Source organism: Perca fluviatilis, chromosome 9, assembly GCF_010015445.1.
Source record: "Perca fluviatilis chromosome 9, GENO_Pfluv_1.0, whole genome shotgun sequence".
NCBI lineage: Eukaryota > Metazoa > Chordata > Actinopteri > Perciformes > Percidae > Perca > Perca fluviatilis.
In genome coordinates, this window is record NC_053120.1 from 7,614,944 (window position 1) to 7,639,131 (window position 24,188).

A 24,188-nucleotide genomic window follows, 5' to 3' on the forward strand; every position below is an offset into this window, starting at 1 on the left:
TTTATATAGACCTTAGTGGTCCCCTAATACTGTATCTGAAGTAAAATTTTTATATAGGCCTTAGTGGTCCCCCTATACTGTATGGTGGTTGGTTTTGAAGTTTTTTTCCCAAAATTCAGCCTTGGTGCAGAATTACAGCCACTAGAGCCAGTCCCACAATGAGCTTTCCTTAGGATGTGCCATTTCTGTGTCTGTAGCTATTGAGGAGGAGAGAGGGGGGGCAAGGTGGAGAGTGGGGGTGTGGCCTTGACCAACTGCCACTTTGCTCATTTGAAAGCCATGATGTCTCTCTCTCATGGGTGGGCCAAATTCTCTGGGCGGGCAAAGCAGAGAAAGGGGAGGTAACCTTGCTCCTTATGACCTCATAAGGAGAAGATTCCAGATTGGCCCATCTGAGCTTTCATTTTCTCAAAGGCAGAGCAGGATACCCAGGGCTCGGTTTACACCTATCACCATTTCTAGCCACTGGGGGACCATAGGCAGGCTGGGGGAACTCATATTAATGTTAAAAAACCACTATGGCCACGCGAAGATCCACCCTTCAATAGCATTTATTTGCCAGGCGTCCATGCATACGCAAGGTAATGTAACTCCATTTATACAGGTCCTATCCCCTGACTAATCGGCTATCCTAACCTTAACCACTCAAGCTCAGATGCCTAACCCCAACCAATCGAGCTGCTTCGTAGGGCAGGTCTTGGCGTGGCCATAGTGGGATTCATAATTTCGCAATCGGGAGCCCACCTACTCTGCGTCTCACAACTACATTGCCAAACCGAAGGTCCCCCAAACCTCCATCTTACATCATTTATCACAATTTTGTGTAGCCTCAGACAAAGATTAGAACAACATGTAAATAGACCAGTCTTTATTGTAGCAAACCGTTTATTTGTTCATATATGTCACACTGTTAATAAACCCGTTGATTTCTATTTTCCAATAAATTATCAAATCATTATATTTATTTATATATTCTGCCATTTCCTCCACCGACAGAAAAAACGTCAACTTTGACGTTTTAACCAAAACAACCACAATGAAAAAGAAGAACAAAAATCATACATAAACCCTTAAAACTTGCCATCATATATAAATAATGACATGATTAGCATGGAAATATACAAAGTAGGGCTGTCAATCGATTAAAATAAATGAACTAATTAATTGCACAATTTGCTGTAATTAATCGCGATTAATCGCTTTTTTAAATTGGGACTGAAGCTTGTAATAATGGGTATTTAAATGCTAAATCACTTAACTTTGCAAATATGAAGAAAAAAACAAACAAGGAAAGGTTCTGCTAAGTTCAGAATGTTTAATATCTTTCAGAACAATTTGGCTTAGTCCTGCTGAAGGCTGCTGGAAACTGCTAGAAACTGTCCGACTTGAGAGCAGATTTTTGTCACCGCCCCCGGCTGCTGTCGCCTGCTCTCGTCTACTTTACAGGCGAGGCGCAGTTCATCTCCAACGAGTCTATGTTCAGTCGGCGGCAGGGCAGTCGGGACTCACCTGGAAATGGCGAGCGGAATGAGGTGACTAGTCTCTCAAAATCTGACGTAAATCTTCTAAACTGACCTTTGTTGAGCTGAAATGAAGACAGATTCAGCAACTGCACGGCCTATTTCTCGCTTAAAATGTTTTCAGAAACACGTTTCAGTGAACTATTTTAGTACAATATGAGATCGTATTCTGAACGGCCACCATGACAGTCTGGCTCTCAATATCCGGAGAAAACAAACCCATGTGACGCGTTCGTCCAATCAGCTGCCGGTTTTCATTACTTGGGCAACAATACAGAGTAGCGCCGCCTGCTGTTATGTAGACGTATTACGTTTCTCAGCCGCCACATGAAGTAAACAAACACAGCTGCGTTAATTTCGTTAATTTTTTTTAACGAGTTAAATATAAAAAAATGAACGCAAAAATTTACGCGTTAATTTTGACAGCCCTAATACAAAGGCATCTCTGCTATGTGATAACAAAACAAAAAATAAAATGTTAGAAATAGACCCAAGACACAAAGGCGATACAAGGTTAAGTTAAACCTCCTCAACAAAGAAGAAAGGACCCAATTAATTTGGTCCCGGCTGGATTGACTGATTTGGACTCAGGCGTTTGGGTTTTTCTTCATTAGCTCGACGTCCGCATCCACCATCTCCTTCACCAGCTCCTGCAGAGGGACAACGTTACCATTTACCATTCATCTTTAATGACATACATCTCTTAATAAAAAAACAGTAAAGCAACTGATTGTAATTAAAATGCTTTCTTTAAATATATTTACATTGTGGTTTATAGTAGGCCTGCCATTAATGACGATGCTAACTCTGTTCAGTATCAGCAATAATTCAATATAATCATTTGTTGACTTTCTGCCGAAATGTACTTTTTAGAATGACGAATGATGAATTAGGCTGGATATTAAACCTCCTTGTTTTTTTTCTACACCGACCAAAACATGTCCAGTGCACAGAATATGGAAAACTGTAAAGTACCGAAAACTGGCATTGAGAGTCAGGTCACATTCTGAGTGTTGTTCACTTATTTCCTGATTTCATTCAAAATGTTGGAAATTGTATACCTTTTTTCTCGTTTTTGCTGCTTGTGTTAACACAACTTTTTTTTTTTTTAAAGATTATTTTTTTGAGTATTTCCACCTTCAATGGATAGCACAGCTATAAAAGGCGCCAACAGTATATGAACATATCATGTTATTGTTTTACTTAATTATGTCTATATTAAGGCTTACAAGCAAATAGTAAATAGATATCATTAAAAAAACAAAAATACAGTTGAACACAGCTTATAGTTTATATGTGGCTTTGAATAAGTTTGCCATATCTTGAAATATATTAGAACATATTTTGGTTTGTTATTTTTATTAAATTCCATGCTGTCCATCATGAAGTTCTGGTTAAAATCTTTTCCAAAAAAATTTCATATTCCTTCCCGTATAACATACAGTAGGTTCACATCAGATTACTGTCTAAGACATAAAAGTAGGCCTGTACTCGCATTTGGTGCCAATTTGTTGGTTTTCAGTTGCTTCTTGTGCGGGTTACATGGGCCTCTGTAGTCTGGTCACAAAACTATCCATCTCACTAGCCCACCCACATAATCTGCTTAACCCACCCACCTTCTACATCTGTAGATCCATACAGAAATACAGATTCAGACGCTTCAATCTCCAGCAGAGTCCATTGTTTTCTAGATCTGCCAGAAATCCTTCAAAGATATTCTTTGGTTTTTTATCTTGTCCCGCCTGTGGCTGAATTATGTCTCATCAAATCATTCCATGTCTGTACTTGTGTGGCAAAATATCCTCATTCATAGGACCATATTGACTTCAACCACGTCGTCCAGCTCTATCGGATGTGTGACACGCACCTCAAAAGTAACCTTTGGCTTCCAACCCAACCTCTGATATGCTTTGGTACTGTCGCCTTGCAGGAAGTCCTGTTAAAAAAAGAAAGAAGAGAGAGAGAGAGCGAGAGAGAGAGAAAGAGAGAGGGGGAAGAAAAACAAACAAATCATCCATCATGTCTGATCTGATGAGGAGAACCCTGCAGCCAGCTGATGTGTCTTCCTCACATGAAGACATACTGGATTCAACTCTATGTCCAAACTTGACGTCTTCAACAGGATGCAAGGGATGGAGGGTGATGCACACACACACACACACACACACACACACACACACACACACACACACACACACACACACACACACACACACACACACACACACACACACACACACACACACACACACACACACACACACACACACACTCCCTCTCTCTCTCTCTCTCCTCTCTCGGGGAAAAAGGGAGGTCACAGAGTCTCGCTGGCCATCAATCCCCCCTCTCGGCTCCCCACCACCAATCTGTCCAGACAGCCCCCGTCGGTGCCAGAGGATGATGAATTGTGGGACTCTGGTGGTGTAACCCCCAGCCCTGGACCCCCCACTCACCCTCCCTACCTCCTCAACCCCTTACTCATTTTCCCCCCTGTTGTGTTTTGCACCGGGTTCAAGATCCAGCGAGACCCTGCTTGAGACCACCAAAGAGACAGAAAAAAAAAACCTTTATGTTTATAAAGCTCTCTCTCTCTCTCTCTATTCTATTTCCATCTTAACTTTTGGGGGGATTTTTTTTTTCTTCTCTCAGGCATCATCTTTATTATGTTTGTATCAGAATCACACATGTTGGCCTCAAGGGGTCTAATAAAGCGTTGTAGTGAAACCTGATACTGAAGAATCTCCTTTTTTCAATTAACTGATACTGTGGTGATTAGGTTTCCTAATCCTGCAGCTAATTCCAAAATGAATGAATCCTCCAAGAAAATCCTTTGTTGAAAGGATGACAAAGACTTCTGTTTTGCTTTTAGAGCTTTCTCAAAAAGAATGTGCTGGTCTCACACACTTTATGGCCAAAAGTATGTGGACACCCACGCATTTCACTCACATGTGATTGCTGAGCATCTCACTCCAAACCCACTGGGCAGTTACTGCTGCTATAATAGCCTACACACTTCTGGGAGAAGCTTTCAACAATATTTTGGATGCTGGATGCAGGGATTTCCTTCAATTTAGACACAAGAGCATTAACGTTGACTTATAGTAATGCTTTAAGGGATTACAGTGTAGCTACAGAGTATGTGCATGTAGCCACGCAGTAACTGAAAAATGCAACTACATGATGGGGCAACGGTGGCTTACGGAGATACCGCGTGGAAATCTGGAAGAACTTTGCCGGTAGAGAAAGTTAAAAACGTCCGTTATCTTGTCCTTTTCATTAACAAACATTTAGTAAAGCCATCTGCTCTGCAAATCTTCACAGTCACTCTCCATCATGGTGAACCAAAGAACCTAAATATGGCAACTGCATGGAATAGTATATATTAGTATGCCGGAGAGTCATACTTCTGTTTCTATAAAGTCAAGAGAATGAATGTCTGTTGTCTGAACATCTTTTATATTTGTTAATTTAAAGGCCCTTCTAGAAATGGGCGTTGGAAATTAGCAGTAGCTATAAATGCTGTGATACATTGCAGTGGATATCTGTTGTGCAATTCTCTATGCAGACTGTATTTGTCCCTATAAAATAAACAATAAATGAAATGAAATAAGCTCATTCACTATTGAAACAAGGCAGACCTTACCACTGTTGCTTCTATCACAAAGTAAATGAAAGAATGTAAACTCAGTTATTGTGGGGAAAATAATAGAAAACATGATACGGCCCGATCCAATCCATCCGACTATTGTTTCAGTGATGCTATTAACAGGTGAAAATCAAAAGCTGAACTACAAATGAAGACCCAGGTTATCCCAAAAGGTGTTGGATGGTTCTTACACACCAACCTGCTTTAACTATTATCCATTAATCCATTAATTGGAACTAAGATGCCTAACCCAAACCACTAAAAAACAGCCCGAGACCTCGAAGTACACAGTCGGCCAAATATAAAAAGGAGAGAAGTGACGTTGAACCTCTTGAAAATGTCTTTTCTGGGTGATCTTATTACAGAGGAACGCTCACAGCAGCACTGGCATAGTTCAGCCCTTTAGAGAGCAGGGACCCACATCTCAAGAGAGGCTCCATGGTGCTTAATCACACTCTTCTGATTACACACAAAGGCAAGAACACTGAACACACACATAGTGAACAAGTACAGGCTGATTCAGGCTGGGACGCTGCTCAGTTTGAAAACGCGGTTCAATTCTGGGTCCTTTTATTTTTAACTTCACATGGTGCACATACAGGCAGCCCAGCAGCAGATGAAAGCCCATTTTCTCCTCCGTCTGTAACGGCAGCACAAACAGCTCTTTCTCATGTGAGCAGCTCTGTACATTACTCACATCCATTTTTGGCTCTGAAGCCATAACTGGAAACATTTTCAGACTAATTACCTACAGCAATGAGACATAATTTATCATGGAGCTGAATGTAATTATTATAGGGTGACTTACTCCACAATTACATTAAATAATCCACTTGCCTCATAATTATATTGATTAGGGTTTGTAATGGAGAACATTTTCGTAGCTGGCATAAAAGAAACATCAACTGTTCTCGTCACGAACACTGAAGCTGGTCTGAAGTGTTACAGAGACTATTTTTTTTGTTAGAGACTAAACCTGTTTTAGGATTTGTGTCCCACTTTTTATATGTCCCTTGTTGATTGGTTACTAAATGCCACGAGGGCGGGTCTTATGTGATATGAGTCTGTCCAAGGCCGATGCCAAAAAAGGGAAGATAAATGCAAGCAAGTTGGTGTGCTGCAGAGTAGTGAAAAAACTAAGACTTTTGTTTAGTGATTGTGTGTAATATGTTAATCCCATGAACTGAAACAAACTCAAACTCAAAGCTGTGATGCAGTGTCCCATTGATTAAAGCTGTAGTGTGTAGTTTCTGTCACCGCCATGAGGAATTTTAAGTAACGACAACAAAACCGTCGGTGCACCGAGTCAAGGTGCAATCAGTCTTTGAGTGACTCAAGAATGTGTTTCCTGTTTCTAGTTGAGATTATTATTTTGGGCATTTTTAGGCCTTTATTTTGACTTGACAGATGAAGACATGACAGGGGAGAGAGAGGGGGGAATGACAAAGCACCGCAGGTCGGAGTCGAACCCGCAGCCCCTGCATCGAGGAGTAAACCTCTATATATGTGCGCCTGCTCTACCAACTGAGCTAACCCGGCCACACCTTTGCCAAACTTTAACCAGCAAATTTGTATGGGCAACCAGTAAAATTGGTTGATACATCTTGTGTTTGGAGATGGAGAACTTATTATTCTAGCTGTGTGCCACCATGCTGTTTTGTACAAGATTACACAACCAGAATACAAACTTGGCTGCACGCTGGTCCACACCGACTCTCACGGTCATGGGCAGATGACGATATTTACATCACACGAACACGGAAAGCATAAATTGGCTTATTGGCCGAGGGATCAAGACATGAGAACCCTCATTTTGGTAAACCTGTTCTAAAACAGACACATAAAATCATTATCAATTATTAATGTAGTTTCACCGCATGAAAGGTGATCATTGTTTTTACCTGTACATTAATCACATGTTTTTGTGACTTCGCCACTGGTAAAAATCCAGCTGACCGCTCTCTTTGCTGACCAGCTACAAATCATTGAGAGACCTGGACCCACAAAGTAGGGCGGAGCATTGAACCGCCATACTTTTTGAGTGTCAACATCAGATGCTCCGTCAAATTGGTCTTTTTGTTACGTATTCTTGATCGGATATCATTTTTGATGTTATTTATGCAAAGTTCTTGTATTGCCGCTTGCGTTAAAGACATTAAACACCAAGATGTCGGGCGTACTTTGTTAAATGTACAATTCCTTAAAATACATTTTTTATTCTTTACTGAAACTCTGGTATTGTATTGCACCCATATCGAAACAATATCGAAACATTTCAAATGATACCCAAGGCTAAACAGGAAGAGCGCAGAGACGTGCCTTGTATTATCATCATCATCATCTTCGTCATCATCATAGTCATGCCTGGCCTCTGAAATCTCCATCTGAGCTTGGCAGGAGAACATCTGTTGAAATTAGACTCTTGTCTGCTAAGTCTGCCGTCTTAGCAGACAACCACACAGTTCAGCATCCAGGAAGTTAATCCCGCGCCTGGTCTTTCTCAACCAGGATTTCTGCAGGTGACAGACATTCTCACCCTCGTAGATCCGTCTACAGAGTGCGGCTCAGTGGAATAAAAGCTGCTTCCAAACTGCTAGCAAGAGCGTTCTGCGGCCAAGTGAACTCACCCCAAACAGAGCATGTAGCAAATAATTCAACACGAACTACTAACAGATGGGGGCACAATATAATCTTCATATGGATCCGATTTGGAACCAAACCCAACGTTTTGGTACATCCTGTTTAAAGCAGCACTCTGCCCATGTCTGAAAATATGCAGCAGTGATAATAACAACAACTGGTAGAAGTAAGCCGAAGATTAGCCGTGACAAAATGTGCCCCTCACTCTGCGAGCATTAGACATTTTTAGAGATTAAATGACAATTTGAACTACGCCAACTCACCATCTGAGACTATGTTACAGGCCTGTGAGTGAGCATCACAGTCTCTGAGGACTGATGTGTATCACGAGTAGGAATTAAGAGTGGGAAAGCGCATATGCAAATGGTTTCATACGTGAACGGAAGCTGGAAAAATTGAGACATGTTTTATTTGTTTATGATGTCTCTGATGGATTCAGAGCAGGCAGAGTAGTGGGAACCCCGAAACATCACAGCTGTTACTGGTAACCATTATCATCATGATGCCCATCACCACCTACACCACGCAACAGTGTGATCATTTGCAATTTACTCATAACCGTAAGCTCAATGTTACTCAACAGGGACACCATTAGCCTTGGTGGTTGTTGCTTACGTCACAGCCATGACATGCATGCTCTAGCGTGTTCAAAATATAGATATGGATATAGACTACCCTAACTCTAATTAAACAGGTTTTGTGCTAAAACATAAACAATGTAAATCATCTCTGTAATTGTCTTGGAAGGCATGGACAAAGAATGTCATCTTGGCAATATGTGGCACCAGATCAGACAATGCTAATATAGGTAACATGACATAGAACTTATTTTGTCATTTGGTTTGGAGTACTGGTTGAATATTTTGTTTTATCAAAAGCTAGCTGAGAGAGAGGGCATAACCTTGGCTCTCTATAGGACTGTTATTGATATAATCTTGTTGAGTTCTCTTCAGCTTTAATACAATTTTTAACTTCAATATCTGCTTGCCAACTGCATGGCCTATCATTCCCCATCTCTCCCTTCTTGGCTTTTTCCTGACACTCTCCACTCTATTAAAGACTAGACGCCATAAAAAATAATCTTTTGAAATGTAACAGTGAGAGACGAATAGAGTGTGATCATGGTTCATGAAGCACACAGGCAGTAAAAGGCACTCAGAGAAGGCATTTAACGCAAAGGAATTCTGGTATCAATATAAGGCCTTTCCATAAATCACACAGCACGCCGGGGCTGACCTCCAAACACATAAGGGCACGCACACAAACATGTAGCTGCGTACACACACACACACACACACACACACTACTTGTATGAAAAACTTCTCAATGTCCCCAATTTTATTTAGTTTTCTTCCGACTGTAAACCCACAAACTTATGGGAGACACATCAAAGGTTCTCAAGAAAACAACTCTCTTCTCTCTCCCTCTCTCTCTGAGGAGGGCATGCTGGGAGACTATGATGTGGTTTTGGAAGTCCAGTAGCGTCTCTGGTATTTGTACAGTAGTGGACACGAGGCTGTGAATACAGAGACGTCAAAGAATCTCAGATAAAGCGGCCGAGAATGCTGTGAGAGTCAGGAGCCCACGGACACCATGTCCCCCAGCAGACCCAGATGTTCCGACCAGACCCGGATGCTCTGACCTTTCACCTCGCTGGGGTTTTGATGGAAGAACTCAACCCTGAACCTGAGCTTTTTATACCCAGCATGACTTGCCATTACGACAGCGATGGGGACACAAAGAGGAAAAAAAATCCACTTTCCCTCCAGAGCCCCGTCGCTGCTGCCTTTCTGCAGGAACATGGAGGCCGCTGTGTTGACCGCGCGACCAGGTGTGTGTGAGCTGATATAAGTGTGTGCAGGTCGGGACACACTCCCAGCGAAAAAAAGAAAAGGCTTCATCACTCCTAGTTGTTCAGGCTCAGAGTCACAAATCTGTCACTGTTCAATTTCTAAGGCACCTCCACCAGCATCGCCTCGACTTACTTTAAAGCACAAAAGGCCCCCAGTTTCAGCTGGAGGGAGGAAATAAGAGACTTATGAGGTAATGTGCATACAAATGGTTGTCTATGTTATTTAAAATCCAGAATTATTCTACTTAGTGCAAACCTTGTAAATATGCTTTGACAAAATATGCTTAATGATATTGCAAATAACTAATTTGAATTTGACTGAATGTATTTGTACAATCAGACAGGAAGTGCATTTCAAAAACGCAACATCAGAACAGTGTTTCTTTGCCGATTAACCTAACTGAATTAATTAAGTTGACGATTAACTAGACAGAAAAGAAGACAAAACTGTGTTTTTAACAAAACCTTTCTAAAAAGTTTGCTTTTCTCTTTGAAAATTCTAGAGTTTGACTTCTACAGGGCTTCAAACCTCTTCAAATGAAACAATCTGAGATGTAACCTCCCACAGCTAATAGCCACTATTAGAATATATTTACATATTACGCAAAAAGTGATCAAGGGTCGAGAGTAGACCTTTCTTGGCTTCAAGGGTCACCAGCCAAAAAGGTTGGGAACCAGTATACTACAAGTTAACGTACATAAGATAGATTTATATATATTTTTTATATTTTGATTTTGTTTAATTTTCACTTTTAATAATGTCCTTACATCAACAGATTATACTGTAATCACCACTTTGTCAATTTGTGCTAATTAAAAAAAGAAAGGAGATAGAGACTTCTGTGATAAATGTAGTGATTGATTTTGATTTATTTTATTAATGCATCATATTGCATTTGTATTTATATTTTTGGATTGCTCTGGAACTATATCACTGTCATGAAGCTCACTGGATTGAACTGAGCGAGATTTCAATGTTACAATCGACATGTTTTACATTTTTAACATCTTAAAAATCTGTTAATTTCTCTTATATTACCCCTTCAGTTGCTTTAAAAATAATGGTACCGTTTGCATGACAGCATCACATTTACTCTGCATCAGCTTGTTCCAGCGCTTGATTGACACTGTGTGATGTTTACAGCGAGTGAAATACGTAACCCAAGACTTCATGTTATCTGTTCCTTCAAACTGTACATTCTACATTTAGCCTGCTTTATTTGGCATCTTAGGAAATCCTGGCATCTCAATAGAATATTAAATGAGGTTCTGTGGGTTTGATTTTGATTTATGATGATGGAGGTTGAAAAGGTTTACTGTTTGTGTCCCTGTGTGTTTACAGACTTTAGCAACACAAATCACCGATTGTATGTGAATTCTTTCATTAAGCTAATAACGCATCAGATGCTGCGTCTTTAGGAATCCAAGACAGTTATTAGCCACTCCCAGCAATAGGTCAAAGGTCAGGTCCTGTGTGTGTGTGTGTATATGAGAGAGAGAGAGAGAGAGAGAGAGAGAGAGAGAGAGAGAGCGCGCTGTGTGAGTTATAGCTCAGGTTTCCTTCCCTGACTCCCCATGCAGCTTGGCCTGCACACAATGTGTTGAGTGACCTCTGAAGGGTGGCCCTGTCACACTGATGAGTATGTACACTACACCACACATAAACACACCCCACAGACATGTATGGCAGCCTAAAATCTTTAAAGGCTAAACATCTCCATTTACAGACAGACCGATGCAGGACACCACACACACACAAAACAAGAAGCAATTAGCTCGAAAAGCAGGAAAGTGTGAATCTCCACAGGAAGACAGTGAAAGCCACTCGTGATATTAAAAAGCCAAAACATCCCGTCACAAACTGTCACTACACTTCATCTCCTCGTCTCTTCTGGGCTCTGCTGTGTTGATTGCTCTCCATCAGTGCTCATTAAAATTCCTGGGGGAGCCGTGTGATAAATATTTACGCGACTGAGGACACACTCCACACACACTCCAAACACACTCGAGCGGCTGGATCTGACTGCCGATAGTGTTAAGTGCCCAGAAGGCTCTGGCAGCGAGAGAGATCCGCAGCCCCGCTGCGTGGTTGTATACGCGAGGCATTTACTGTCAAGATAACGGGAGGAGGGCGTCGATTTATGGCCGTTAATCAAGGCCTAAATGTGTGTTTCTGTGTGTGTGTGTTCACGTCCAAGGATAATCTTTTAATGTGTGAAGTTTATAGAAATGAAGAGGAAAATATCGCACATTTGCACATCTGGATGTAAACGCATTTGCACACACACACACACACACACACACACACACACACACACACACACACACACACACACACACACACACACACACACACACACACACACACACACACACACACACACACACACACACACACACACACACACACACACACACACACACACACACACAGTGTAACCACAGTGGAGCTGGACTCCTCACTACTGTTCCACTAAGCTGTTGCCGAGCCACCCCCTCCTGTATTCTATTATTCCTGCGGACGGGAAACAGATCATAATTCCTGGAGTCAGCAGAAAGCTGCAGACTGAGAGAGGGAGAGATGGAGATATAGAGAGAGAGAGAGAAAGAGAGGGGGGGGTATAGAGAGTGGGGGGTTAAGGTGACTGTTCACTTCCACTGGGGTCAAACTGAAACTGTGCAGTTAAGTCATTTCCAGTGAAAAGTGAAATGTGTGTTTAGTCTGTTTGCGCGTTTGTATAATATAGTTTGGGTGAAGTAGCGCTTTGTGTGCGTGTGAGGAGTGATTTTCTATCAGCCTCTGGGTGTTTCATATTTCAGGAGACATCAAAGTGGAACATAATTTCCCTTCTTTAAACAATCTTTAAACATTTGTTACAATCATGCTACAAAAAGAAAAAGAGAGAGAGGGAGAGAATAAGTGAGAGGGAGGGAGAGGGAAATGTCATCCAGTCTTATCTTAACTGTTGTGTAATCTCTGTGAAGCACTGAGGGGGCCTGTCTGGGCTTTGACACCCAGCCGCGGTGTTTAGGTAGAGGATGATTGTTGAACAGCTTCTTGAACTCAGTTTTTTTTTTTGGAGAAAGAATCGTGCTCCATATTCTCCTGTGAAAATCTCTCTCACCAGAAATAATGCTAACATTGCTAGATGAAGCTCTATGTAGAAGAGGGTGCAGACGGCATGGCAAAACAGGCAAACCACAAAGGCAAATTGTGCTTAATGTCTCTTATTTTTGGTATGGTTACTCAATGTATTGCATAAATGTTCATTCCTATTTTTGATAAAACAAAAAAAAGAGTCTCCACTGACTAAGGTCTGAATGTGGGAGTAATGGACACAATGGTATATTGTACTTGTGTTCTTGCACAACTTCACTTCAGAGGGTGCTTTTTAAAGACACCCTCTGCTACACACAAATATATTTTTTGAGGAGACATAATTTTGTCTTTGTAACACAGACCTCCAGGGTCCCCGGGCCTCACTGAGAATCACTGGTTTAGATCACTGGAATAAACTGGACCTGTTTGAAACCCTGTGTGATTGCTAAGGTTGCAGTGCACCCTTGTAAAGCTGTGGCTGATGGGTAAAATGTTATTATAATCAACAGGATTGCTCAATTACACAAAGCACAATAAACATATGCCACTTTTTCTCAAAAGTTTTTGTATCTGGATTAGTAATGTTCCACTTTATCTACAGTTTACAAACGTGTCTCTTCGTGTATTAGTATGAATTCAGGAGAAAAAAAATGCAGTGGTGTTCCTGCTGGGTGGTAAGGACGGCCGCCCCAAAGGAAAAGCAAAATAGCAAGATGATTAACAGAAAAGCCGAATAACCTAATTCTCCCAAATAAAATGATCTTTATAAAAAAAAAAAAAAAAAAGTTCAGACTTTTCTCGAAACTCAAAGCTTTTTTCTGCTAGACTTACTACATGATTTCTCAGATTTTCAGGGACAATCTATAGATGTACTGTATGTAACCAAGATTTTGGTCATCACTACAACAAAGTCAGACGGGGAAAGAAACACAAAGCAGTCAGGTGACCAGATTTTCAGCAAGACAACTGTGTATCTATATTATTTAAGTGAAAGTCTGGGCACCTAAAATTTGGTGTAATCCCTCATTGCACAGGAAAACTGCATGCCCCCCTGTGCTATAGCCTTGGCCTCTATCACACGAACACGATCTACATTCGGTCACCCATCAGCCCCCATAAAACACAAACACAGATTACATACATACTACATAGGTTACATACCAACCTCCATTTTAGGAGCTGTTTTGGTAAAGGTGACTAATAGAGGGAGAGAAATACAGAGGGGAGTTATGGTTGAAGGACAAACACACAGTGCAGCTCACACACACACACAGTGGATGTGATATATGTGGTCTAAAATTCAGGCCTTGGCTTTCGGCAGTGTTGGGGTTAGGCGAGGTGGTCCAACACAAAATCTGCTGTCTGCAACTCTCAGCTCCCAACACACTATTTATTAGTCTCTCGGTCTTTTTCACTTCAGCTGCCTTCAGAACATGCTAACATACATTACAAACTCCTCCATCCTCTCTGACTCTCACAGCCATCGCTCATTCTCTGCATTCACTCTGGGTCGCTCAGAGCAATGCTTTGCAAAGCTAAACATGATCAAAGCCATTTCCATTTTGGATGTGTTTCCAAGTTGGTAAATTACCAATACCACAGATTTGATAAGCACCGAACTGAACACACCTCTTAGCAAATCTTTTCTATCGGCTGTTTCTGTTGATATTTAAAAAAAGATTTAATCAAAAAGATTCTTCTGACTTATCTTCTATATTGTTTTATATTAATATCAAAACAATGAATGTTAATATTTAGCTTCACAGAAATTTTCCTTTTCAACCAAACCTTTGAAAAATATGTTTTTGTTTCCTCCAGCGGTATTTAGCCATTGGAAAGTTTGGGATTTTTTTCTTCTTCACCCCAACACATTGTGGTAAAAAATGATCAAACTCAACAGTAACATCTTCTTCCAGAGACCGTTCTCTGGGTATTCTGGATAATCTACAGACTTCTCTCAAACAATTTTACTCGGGACAATTTCTTAAAGTGGTTCCAGTGAAAACTACTGCTAAACAATTTAGCATCTCATTATTAAATAGAAATGGAGTAAAAGCAGTAGGTAAAAGGAGGGCAAGCAGGAGAAAGAGGGCGGCTTGAATGGGCATGCCCATCAGTCTTGGGTCACTGGATTTCAATCCCTGCCCCTTCTTCCCCTTGCCATCTCTGTCCTACCTAACCAGCGTGGAGGGAGACAGAAGGAGAGGAAAAGCCTGGTGTTGATGTTGGGGGGGGTGGGATGACATATGGGGAGGAGGAGGGAACAGTCTTCTATAGGCTACATCTCCTCCCGAACGGCGTTTCCTCTCTGAGCAGCATTCCTCATCTTATCAGCCCCAATAATCTGCCGTTCTCATCGTGCCCAAACAGGGAGAGCCAGAGTGTGTAGGAGAGACTTCTTCACCCGCTCTCTCTCACACTAACTCTCTCTTTCTACGTCTGTTGGCTGGTGATAGAGTGATAACACCGGGAGAAAAACAGCGAGCTGTCTGCCGCTCAGAGGAAGTGGTCGCTCCGTCCCGCAAACACAGCATGCTCCAAAATCCAAAGAATCGGAAATAGAGAGCAAAAGTGGAAATGGACTTAACACAATCAAGTACTGTGCACAAGTACAATCTTGAGGTACTTGTACTTTACTTGAGTATTTCCATTTCATGCTATTTATATGATATACATTGCTTAATTTCAAAAGGTAAACATACTTTTGACTAAAGATTTTTCATACAAAACGCATGATTTAAAAAAAATAAATAAATAACAACTGTGCTAGATTAAACTACCTTGACCAAATGCCCCCTTAAAATGTTGCTTATATGTTAATGCATCAGTAATCATCCTGGAGGGGCAGGTGTATGAAAAACGTCTCCCAGCCTTTTATGTGTGCTCATGTTAATGGCGTTAGTGAAAAGATTATGGTGCACAATGTAGAATACAAAGTGTCCAGACTTAGGCCACGAGTAATGTAGTCCTTCCTACCTGTGACTTCTAGCTTGCTATAACATACAGTACTTATAATAACATAATACTAAAAAAAAGAGACATTCTGCACAACATTACTGAAACGTTTGATACTGTAAGAACATGTGGTTGATAATAGAACTTTAAAGAACACTATAGCATATCACAACTTGGGTTTTATTTTTGTTGATCTGGCCATCGGTTCTTCTGCCTAAAATAACTTATGAACACAGCAACATGCATGGCTAAAAAAAAAAAAATAAATAGGTCAGACGGGGCAAAGAACAGGAGCAGTCAAATGATCACACAATAACTTATGTGGAAGAGAACAAAAGTCAAAAGGTACAATTATCACCTGAATTGTGCCTTGTGAACATCAATTACAGGTTACAGACCGATTTACCGGTTGAACCTGCGTAATTATGACTGTGCACACTCACCGTTTTATTGTGTTTGTTTATTGTTTACAACCTGTCTGATTGTCTGACTGCCTGTGTGCAGTGTTATTGTAACTGATAGAACCAACGACTGGAGCTATAAAAGTAAGACCCAAGTTGTAATAAACTGTAATTTTCCTTAAAATACATTTTTAGTGCATGACTTTACTTGAAATAGAGTGTTTTTTTTTCATTTTGGTACTACTCCTTTTGCACAAGTAAAAGATGTGAATGCTTCTTCCACCACTCGAGTTGAGAGAAGCAGTTAAGGAGGGAGGTGGGAGGGAGCACAATATGACGGACGAGCGAGCTCAGAGAATGATTGAGTGAGAAAGAGAAATAAATTGAGCAAGAGTGAGAGAGTGGGAGAGAGGGAAAGAGGAGAGAGAGAAAAAGTAATGCGACAGAGCAGCCTTAGGGTTACAGGAATGTGGGGGCTCCTGAGTTCAGGAGGGTTCGAAAGTGTGTGTGTGTGGTTCGAAAGTGTGTGTGTGTGTGTGTGTGTGAAAGAGAGACATATGAGTGTGTGAATAGTGGGGCAGCTGAAGAGAGCAGCCCCAGAATTAATTACCCAATCAAGATAACAAGCCAGGGAAAGACATTAAAGAGGTCACACTACAATTAACCTCTTAGTCTAAACCTCTCACTCACACACACACACACACACACACACAGAGGGAAAAAGGCAAAGAGGTGGAGGGTTCTTTGCAAAAAACAGTGAAAGAAAGTCACAGCTCGATATCACCTCCCAGGACGGACATTTGCTGAGCACTCGACCCAATGGGCTTTTATTTTGAAGCATTTCCTGTATTCTGTTATTTTTGGGGAAGGTATGGCGACTCTACCTGTCCCGTTCCAGAAACCCTGGCAGAGCCGGGTTGTTCACTGTGGGATATTGAGTGAGTCGGGGGCTCGAGTGGAGTGGAGTCGGATGTGGTTCACACATTCCACCAGAGACTCAGATTACACTGCAGGAAACACCGGCCCTGCAAGACACACACTGCCTGACTCTGATTTATAAACACACTGCTCTATGGGACACACACACTCTTGCAGGGACACACATTACAATCTCAGCGACTCGCTCTGAGCCGGTGCTACACCTCCATCCCACACTCACTTTCCTTCTCCTTTCCTTCCTTCCTCCCTTTCCTGTCATTCTCAAACTCGCGGCTGTTAGCTACGCTAACGTTTTCTGCTTCTGTTGCTGATCACAATGAAGACAAGAGACACCAGAGGGATGACATCATCTGAAGTAAAGATGATTTCATGTATTTAAATTGTGGTTTCTCAGACTGACAAATATCACAGTAGATTGCATACCAAAAATGTCATCAAATAATCATAAATTCAACACTGGCACAGTCTGAAATAAGGTTTATGGTTTAAAAAGACACTTGCTGCCAAGACCTGCCTTGATTAAATGGGATTCTAGGCAGTCCGTCCTCATCAGAAAATCAATTGCATTTGTCATTTGTTTCATATTCTTAAAACGAAAATGTTTATGATTTCTATGATTATGATTTTTAAAACATGACAGGGGCCACAGGTGACACATTTCACTAGCTGCAAGAGTAAAACAGCCTGACAGAACTGATGCAGTAAATCATTAAAGCTTTCATGAATTCAATGCAACCCTGTATTTCTGTAAACTTCGCTCATGGCAGAACGATGGATTTAGTATCCTTCTCATGTTCAAACTTTTCTTTCTGGTTAACTACTGAACTTTTCTTTCTGGTTAACTACTGAACTTTTCTTTCTGGTTAACTACTGTGAAGACTGCAGACAGGACACGTTGCCCAATCACTTCATTCAATTTGTGCTCAAGGAATAATTGCCATCAATCAGATGGGAATTTATTAGGAAATTTAAAATAAAAACATGTAATATTTGCTATCACATTGGTTTGCTGAAATCTTTTTTCAGATACAAAAATGTGATGACTGCACGTTTGTTGTTGTTCACTCTTCTTCTGAAAAGTGCAGGGTTGGGCGAAATGATGATGTACCACGAGACAACATAACTGTCACCCATCACAGTTTTGGAACAACGTGACACAGTACTTTCAATTTTCGTGTATTTACTTCACATAATTTGTCAAAAAATGGACATTCCCACTTCCATATTTTAGCCATAACGTGATACATCGGAAGAAGAACTAATTCTTACTGGGGTAGAAAGCAGGAGGCTTTATGGGAAATGTATTCCAAACACTGATGTTCAAAATATACAGAGCCTGAGATAACTTTTGGCAGATTGATTGCTTTCTATTCTCCTTCTTATAATCCTCACATTACAGCCCAACATTCAAAACAGAAAACATCATCATTTATATAAATATCACACAGTGTAGGCGAGGGCTGGTCCCAGTTCAGCCCGAGGCTTGAGGTCTAAGAACCTGGCCAGATCCTCCTCTCTTGACAGTCTGACGGCCATGTTCTTTGGGGAACTGCTCAGTGGAGAACTCTGGGTAATCAAGCCCAGCTGGGACTCAGGGGGCAAAGACACAGGCTGACATAGCTCACCCTTTTCTCCCTCACCTTGTCAACAAGGCTCTCTCCCTCTCTTCCCCTTCTCTTTCCACCTCGTCTGGCAGGTTTCTCTCGTCAGGCCTAGCGCCGAGTAAGGCTGGCTGATAGCGCAGGAATCCAGGCCCACAATCCTCGGTGCTCCCTCGCTATCTCGGGGGCAGACCGCGGCCAGCGGATTACTATAAAGGTGCTGAAGATACACCTATCCATCACAGTGCTGACATCATGGTACAAATAACTGCAAAGTATGCAAATACAGGCATCACAGAAATAACCAGACTCTCAGACCATTGGATAGCTGCCTACAGCCTGAAGCAGAACTGGAGACACTGCCTTCGCTTGGCAAGAGACCACGCGTTCCTGCCTTAATAACAACCTACTCCACTGTTTGTCACCTTATTTCATCAATGCTCCTTTATATTAGTACACCTTCATATCTAACGTGGCTCCACACTGCTGCCATGTCTCTCCGTTTCTCTCTGGGAGCAGTACCGGGTCAGTCTGTGGGTTGGACTGCTGAGGGGCCCAGGGTGGTTCCGCTCTGACGGTAGGAGGAAACTCCTTCAGGAAATACCAAACTGCCAGACACACACACACTCCACAATCTCTCTTTCTCCTACAAGCAGACTAAAGCTCCTGCACAAAGTGCTTGGGTTAAGAAGCCCAGCATTCTTATTTCAGTTAGTTCCAGCAGCGTCAGACCAGGCTTCAAACACAATGAAGCCATCACAAAACACAGCTCTGCTCGGAATAGTCTAATATTTACAGGTATAGTAGGTTGCAAAGCCTAAACTTGTGGTGTTACACAACCCAGTGTTTGGCTGGCGGCCAGACTTTTTATGGCATCAATTACAGCTAACTTTAACGAGTCAGCTCAATTAAACAATAAATCACTGTAGAGCCAAATTTCTGCCAGCGAGAGCCCAACCTCTCCACTCACACTAGTACAATTTGATGAAGTTATTTGTTACCCGAAGACTGAGACAATTAGGTAAATTAGCATCTAAGCAAACAGACACCTCAAGATTTTACAAACATTTACAAGAGCTGCTGGGATGCAGTCGGTTTGTATTAATCAAACAGTTTGGGCTACTACTGACAACATCTCATTTTATTCAAATAAGATTAAAAACTATGTAAATAGATTTAGACTAGAATTTCAGTTGTCAAATTTCTTGAATCAAGAGATATTAATAGACAGACTATTTTCACTGTAGGTGAAACTGCAACAGGAACAAGTACACCTCCCTCTCCTCAATGTCAGATGTGGGGGATTTTCTGCAGACTAGGGGAAGACCAAAAGAGGAATTAAATCCTGTCCTCCTCCCCTTGACATATTCAAATCCTTATAGGTTAGTGATGACTCAACATCCCCAGTCTGTTTTGCATGCCGTTGATATCAGTGACGCTCGTCTCTCCTTTAGAATCAGCAGTCTCTGTACATGAGCACCCTCTCATTTTCATATTTTCTTGTAATCTTAATGGGATAAAACAATAAAGTTCAAGAGCGAAAATAAACTATTTATATGTAGATGAAACCATGCCAAGTGGCCGTAGGTTAGAAATCAACGCTGTGGTTTCCATCATGGTATCTAACAGATTTGACGTCTCTTACTGATTTGACTGGCAGAGCTCAGATTTGATAAGACAACTCCGTGAATGCAGGGGAGGTTTCTGCACTAATATTAGTAAAATGACAATTATAGACATTTCTTGTGACAAGTTGAGCCTTATTTTATATAATATAATGTGTTTAGGTTTACTGCCATGGGCACAACACGCAGCTGCTACAGCGGAGACCCAGGTTCACTTCCCAGCTGTGCCAATTGCTGCACTGGTGACTCCAAATGCATGGAGAGGGTTTACACTTCTTTTTCCTGGTTAATCAGGTGTAAAGCTACCAAAATAATCCATGCCTTTTTAACTCCTAAATTGAGCTGAACAGGGCTGCACAATACATCGTTTTTATATCAACTGGCGCAATATACTCATCGCAAAAGAATGCGGCATATCGCGATAAACACAAAACAGATTTTTTCTTTTTGTTGAAAGAAAATTATCAGTAGAAAACCGCACATTAAAATGTAATGCAATTCCTTTTTTAGTGGTGGCTTTTATATTCAATAAAACTTTTTGGGAAATTTATTTTTTTGAATTCAACAAGCATGTGTTGTATTTTAGAAGAATGCTGAAAGCAACAGAACTTCAGAACTGAGTCCACTTTACTATCTGATTAATTAGCAGAAGTAATATCGTTGTAGTGACATGCAACAACGTTATCGCATATTTTCCGCATATTGTGCGGCCCTAAAGCTGAATTAAAAAAGGCAAAAACTAGATTCAAGAACCTTTATTTTGAATTTCTAAAGTTTAATTGCTTATTTTAAGTCGTTTACCAGTTTAAAACGGTCAGATACTGTTCGTGGCTGCCCTTTGGTTTAGCTTTTTTGTTAGATATTTGCAAATTTCTCTAGATTACACGGCATTTGACAGTTCTTTTTTGTTTGTTTTGCAGTTCAGCCCTGCCTAACATCAGATATGTTGTGATTCTGACTGCAAAGTTAAATCTATTTTCAAAATGTAAAAGTTTAAATGTTTTACACATATTTCAATGTAATGTTTGTCTGAAAATGTACCTTTGTGTGTGCGCCTACATATGTGTGTTCCCAAGTTGCAGCACTGTGGCTGACCACAGGAAGCTCTAATCAGCAGCGCGGCGTAGCTGCTACCTTCCCTTTCCCCCGGTGGCCTCCTCCCCACCCCTCTCCTTTCCACAAAAGAGATACCAGGATCACATTACAGACTCTGAAGGTTAGGGGTCAATCCCATTTTTCAGTCCTCTCTGTCCCTTTTTCCCCTTACAGATCCTTTCCCAGGGGTTAAAGCGTCCCGTCACCTAAATTCACATCAGTTCACGCGTGGAGAGGGAGATGTAGCTGTCGGAAACCCTCCGTCTTCTCTCCCACACTCTCCTCCCTCTCCTGTTTTAGTATCCCCTTGACAGACAGTTCTCTGATCTCAGGGACTATTCACACAAAGAATTGGACATGGTTAAAAACATGTTGGCCTCTTTGTGTCATTGTGTTGCCGTGTCTCTGTTACACTCCAGTTAAAGTCTGTATTTTAGTGCTGCAGAGGATCGGGTTACTGGGAGGTAACGCTGAGCCGGTGATGACCTCCTGCAAAGGAAACCAACCATTTAACAATACTAATGCAAAGTAGGAGGAGATATTTTTGGCATCCTGGGTTCCTGAAGTAAAAGTCCTGTTCATATTCTGCAAAATTAGCGCTTCTCCACTGCAGCAACTTAGCCTGTTGCCTGAGGCATCTCAAAATGTGAACTTAGATCCCTAAGATCCTTAAGTGCCTTTGGTGCAAGGTTGTTAAATGCGTTTCTGCATTTTTGTTTATTATTATTTTTTTTAAATGGGACATTTAGAATATACTTTATGAGAAAGACAACAGCTGGAGTGACTTAATTTTCATGTGCTGTAGAAAAACAAAAAAAGTGTCGTGGATATCGGATAAACATAAGATACGGGTTTATATGCCGTAAAAGAATCCAGCGCACTGCTGGGGCCGACACAAACCCGTCAGTGGCCAAAAACAGAGTCAAGCATGTCAAACTATTTTGTCATTTTTATGGTTTGCTCCACAGCACACTTTGTAATGCTTTGTGTTTCTGTAATCTTGCTACATCTTTTTAATTTTGTTTTGGCTGCCTGCTGTATTCCCATTTCTGCCAGAGGTCCGGGGTTGTGCTTGTTGTAGTCGACTTTGTTGTCATGTGACAACATCTGCTTGACCAGTCACCAACCCTTTAAAGTACCTGGAACGTATAACATTTAGTATAACATTCTGAGCAGTGCCAACATTTAGGACACTTTCCAGAACAAATGATGAGCAGTTGTGTTAGAAAATATTTAGTTCTTTTATAATACATCAAAAGATGAAGGAGCATTTTGGAGGAATGTAAAATTCTGTTGCGTGGAAACCTGATAAAAACATCCAGCAGGTTAAATCAGCTCATCTTTGGGGGGGTCTGGTTAACTTCTGGTTGAATTCATCAACTATGGCTGCGTTTTGTTAACAATTGCTACAACAAAATATTTGAATATTTGCTCCAGCTCTGATTCTAGCCTCTGATTTGCTCAGAAGAAACAAACATGATTTCTCATAAACTGTGGTGGAAGAAGTATTAAGAGCCTTTACTGAAGTAAAAGTATTAATACCACACTATACAAAATACTCCGTTACAAGTAAAAGTCCTGCATTGAAAGTGTTACTTAAGTAAAAGTATGTAAGTATTATCAGTAAAATGTACTTAAAAGTATTAAAAACAAAAAAGGTACTCAATGCAGAGTTACATTACACTACTGCTCATAAATCAAGCTAAAATAATAAAAAATGGTGGCCATATAACATAAACCTATAGCAACAAGGAGAGTCCTGCGTGAGCCCCCATATCATTCAAAATAAAACGTTAAAATGGGAATTAACAGTGTTGAAAATGACATCTGTCCCCAGCGGCTCTGTCCACTTTGCAACTCTATACATGTGGCCGATTGGGAGAAAAAGAATAAGAGCCAAACAAGCCACTTAGTATGATATACACATGGCCGACAGCAGAGCGGTGCTTTAAATCATAGCTTCTATACTAAAGAAAACCGCACCCAACCCTAACATGAGCACGATGGTGAACTGTGCATGAGTGTGCTCTCCCTCAACACAAATCTGCTTTTGATCAAATCTTTGTTCCTCAAGTGCATAATCCCTTTTAATTACAGTTGGACTCTCAATCAAAAAAGGGAGCACGAGCTTAATGTCACTGAAACTGACAGGTGGTCATTCACACACACACACACACACACACACACACACACACACACACACACACACACACACACACACACACACACACACACACACACACACACACACACACACACACACACACACACACAAAAAAGCACTAGACTTAGTGAGATTTATAGCCCACTTGGGTGTTTTTTCATTTAATATACATTTAAAGACATCACTCCTTTAATATATTTATCGAAAGTTCTGTAACATTTTTTGTCTTAATCTACTTATTGTAGATTATACGCATTTAAAAAAAATAATAATAATGTCAAGTTAATCATCAAAGCGTCATTGAACTGAACTGAATAGGGAGGGAGAGAAAGAAAGAATGGCTTCATGAGGAGAGAGTGATAGTTGGTGTTAACGATCAGAGAGGAAGTGGCCCTCATCAGATAAGCAGGTCTATGGAAATGTGAGTACAGACATGACGAACAAACCTGCCAAACAGTAGAGGGAAGCTGCCGTTACCATGACTACACATCAAACCCTGCACTTTTACTCCATGGCATACTTCATGGCTCAGTGGCTGAATGGATAACAAAAAACAGGAAATAAACTGAGGTAAAAGATGATTTCTTTTTTTTTTTTTGTCGATTTTGAAGTATAAAAGAAAACAGCCATGCAAACTAGAGCTATGATCG

The 24,188-nt window shown here is 41.0% G+C and overlaps 1 protein-coding gene across 1 annotated transcript in view; it reads right to left on the reverse strand.

Annotated features, from left to right (window-relative positions):
* Window positions 1-2,079: 2,079 nt before the first annotated feature.
* gmds (GDP-mannose 4,6-dehydratase) overlaps window positions 2,080-24,188 on the reverse strand; it is a 183,266-nt gene continuing 161,157 nt past the window's right edge. The window contains exons 10-11 of the mRNA XM_039811883.1: window positions 3,388-3,456; window positions 2,080-2,170 (exon numbers count right to left, since the gene is read on the reverse strand). Coding sequence (XP_039667817.1) covers window positions 2,108-2,170; window positions 3,388-3,456 — 132 coding nt within the window. The 3' untranslated portion in view covers window positions 2,080-2,107. The remainder of the gene's footprint in view (window positions 2,171-3,387; window positions 3,457-24,188) is intronic.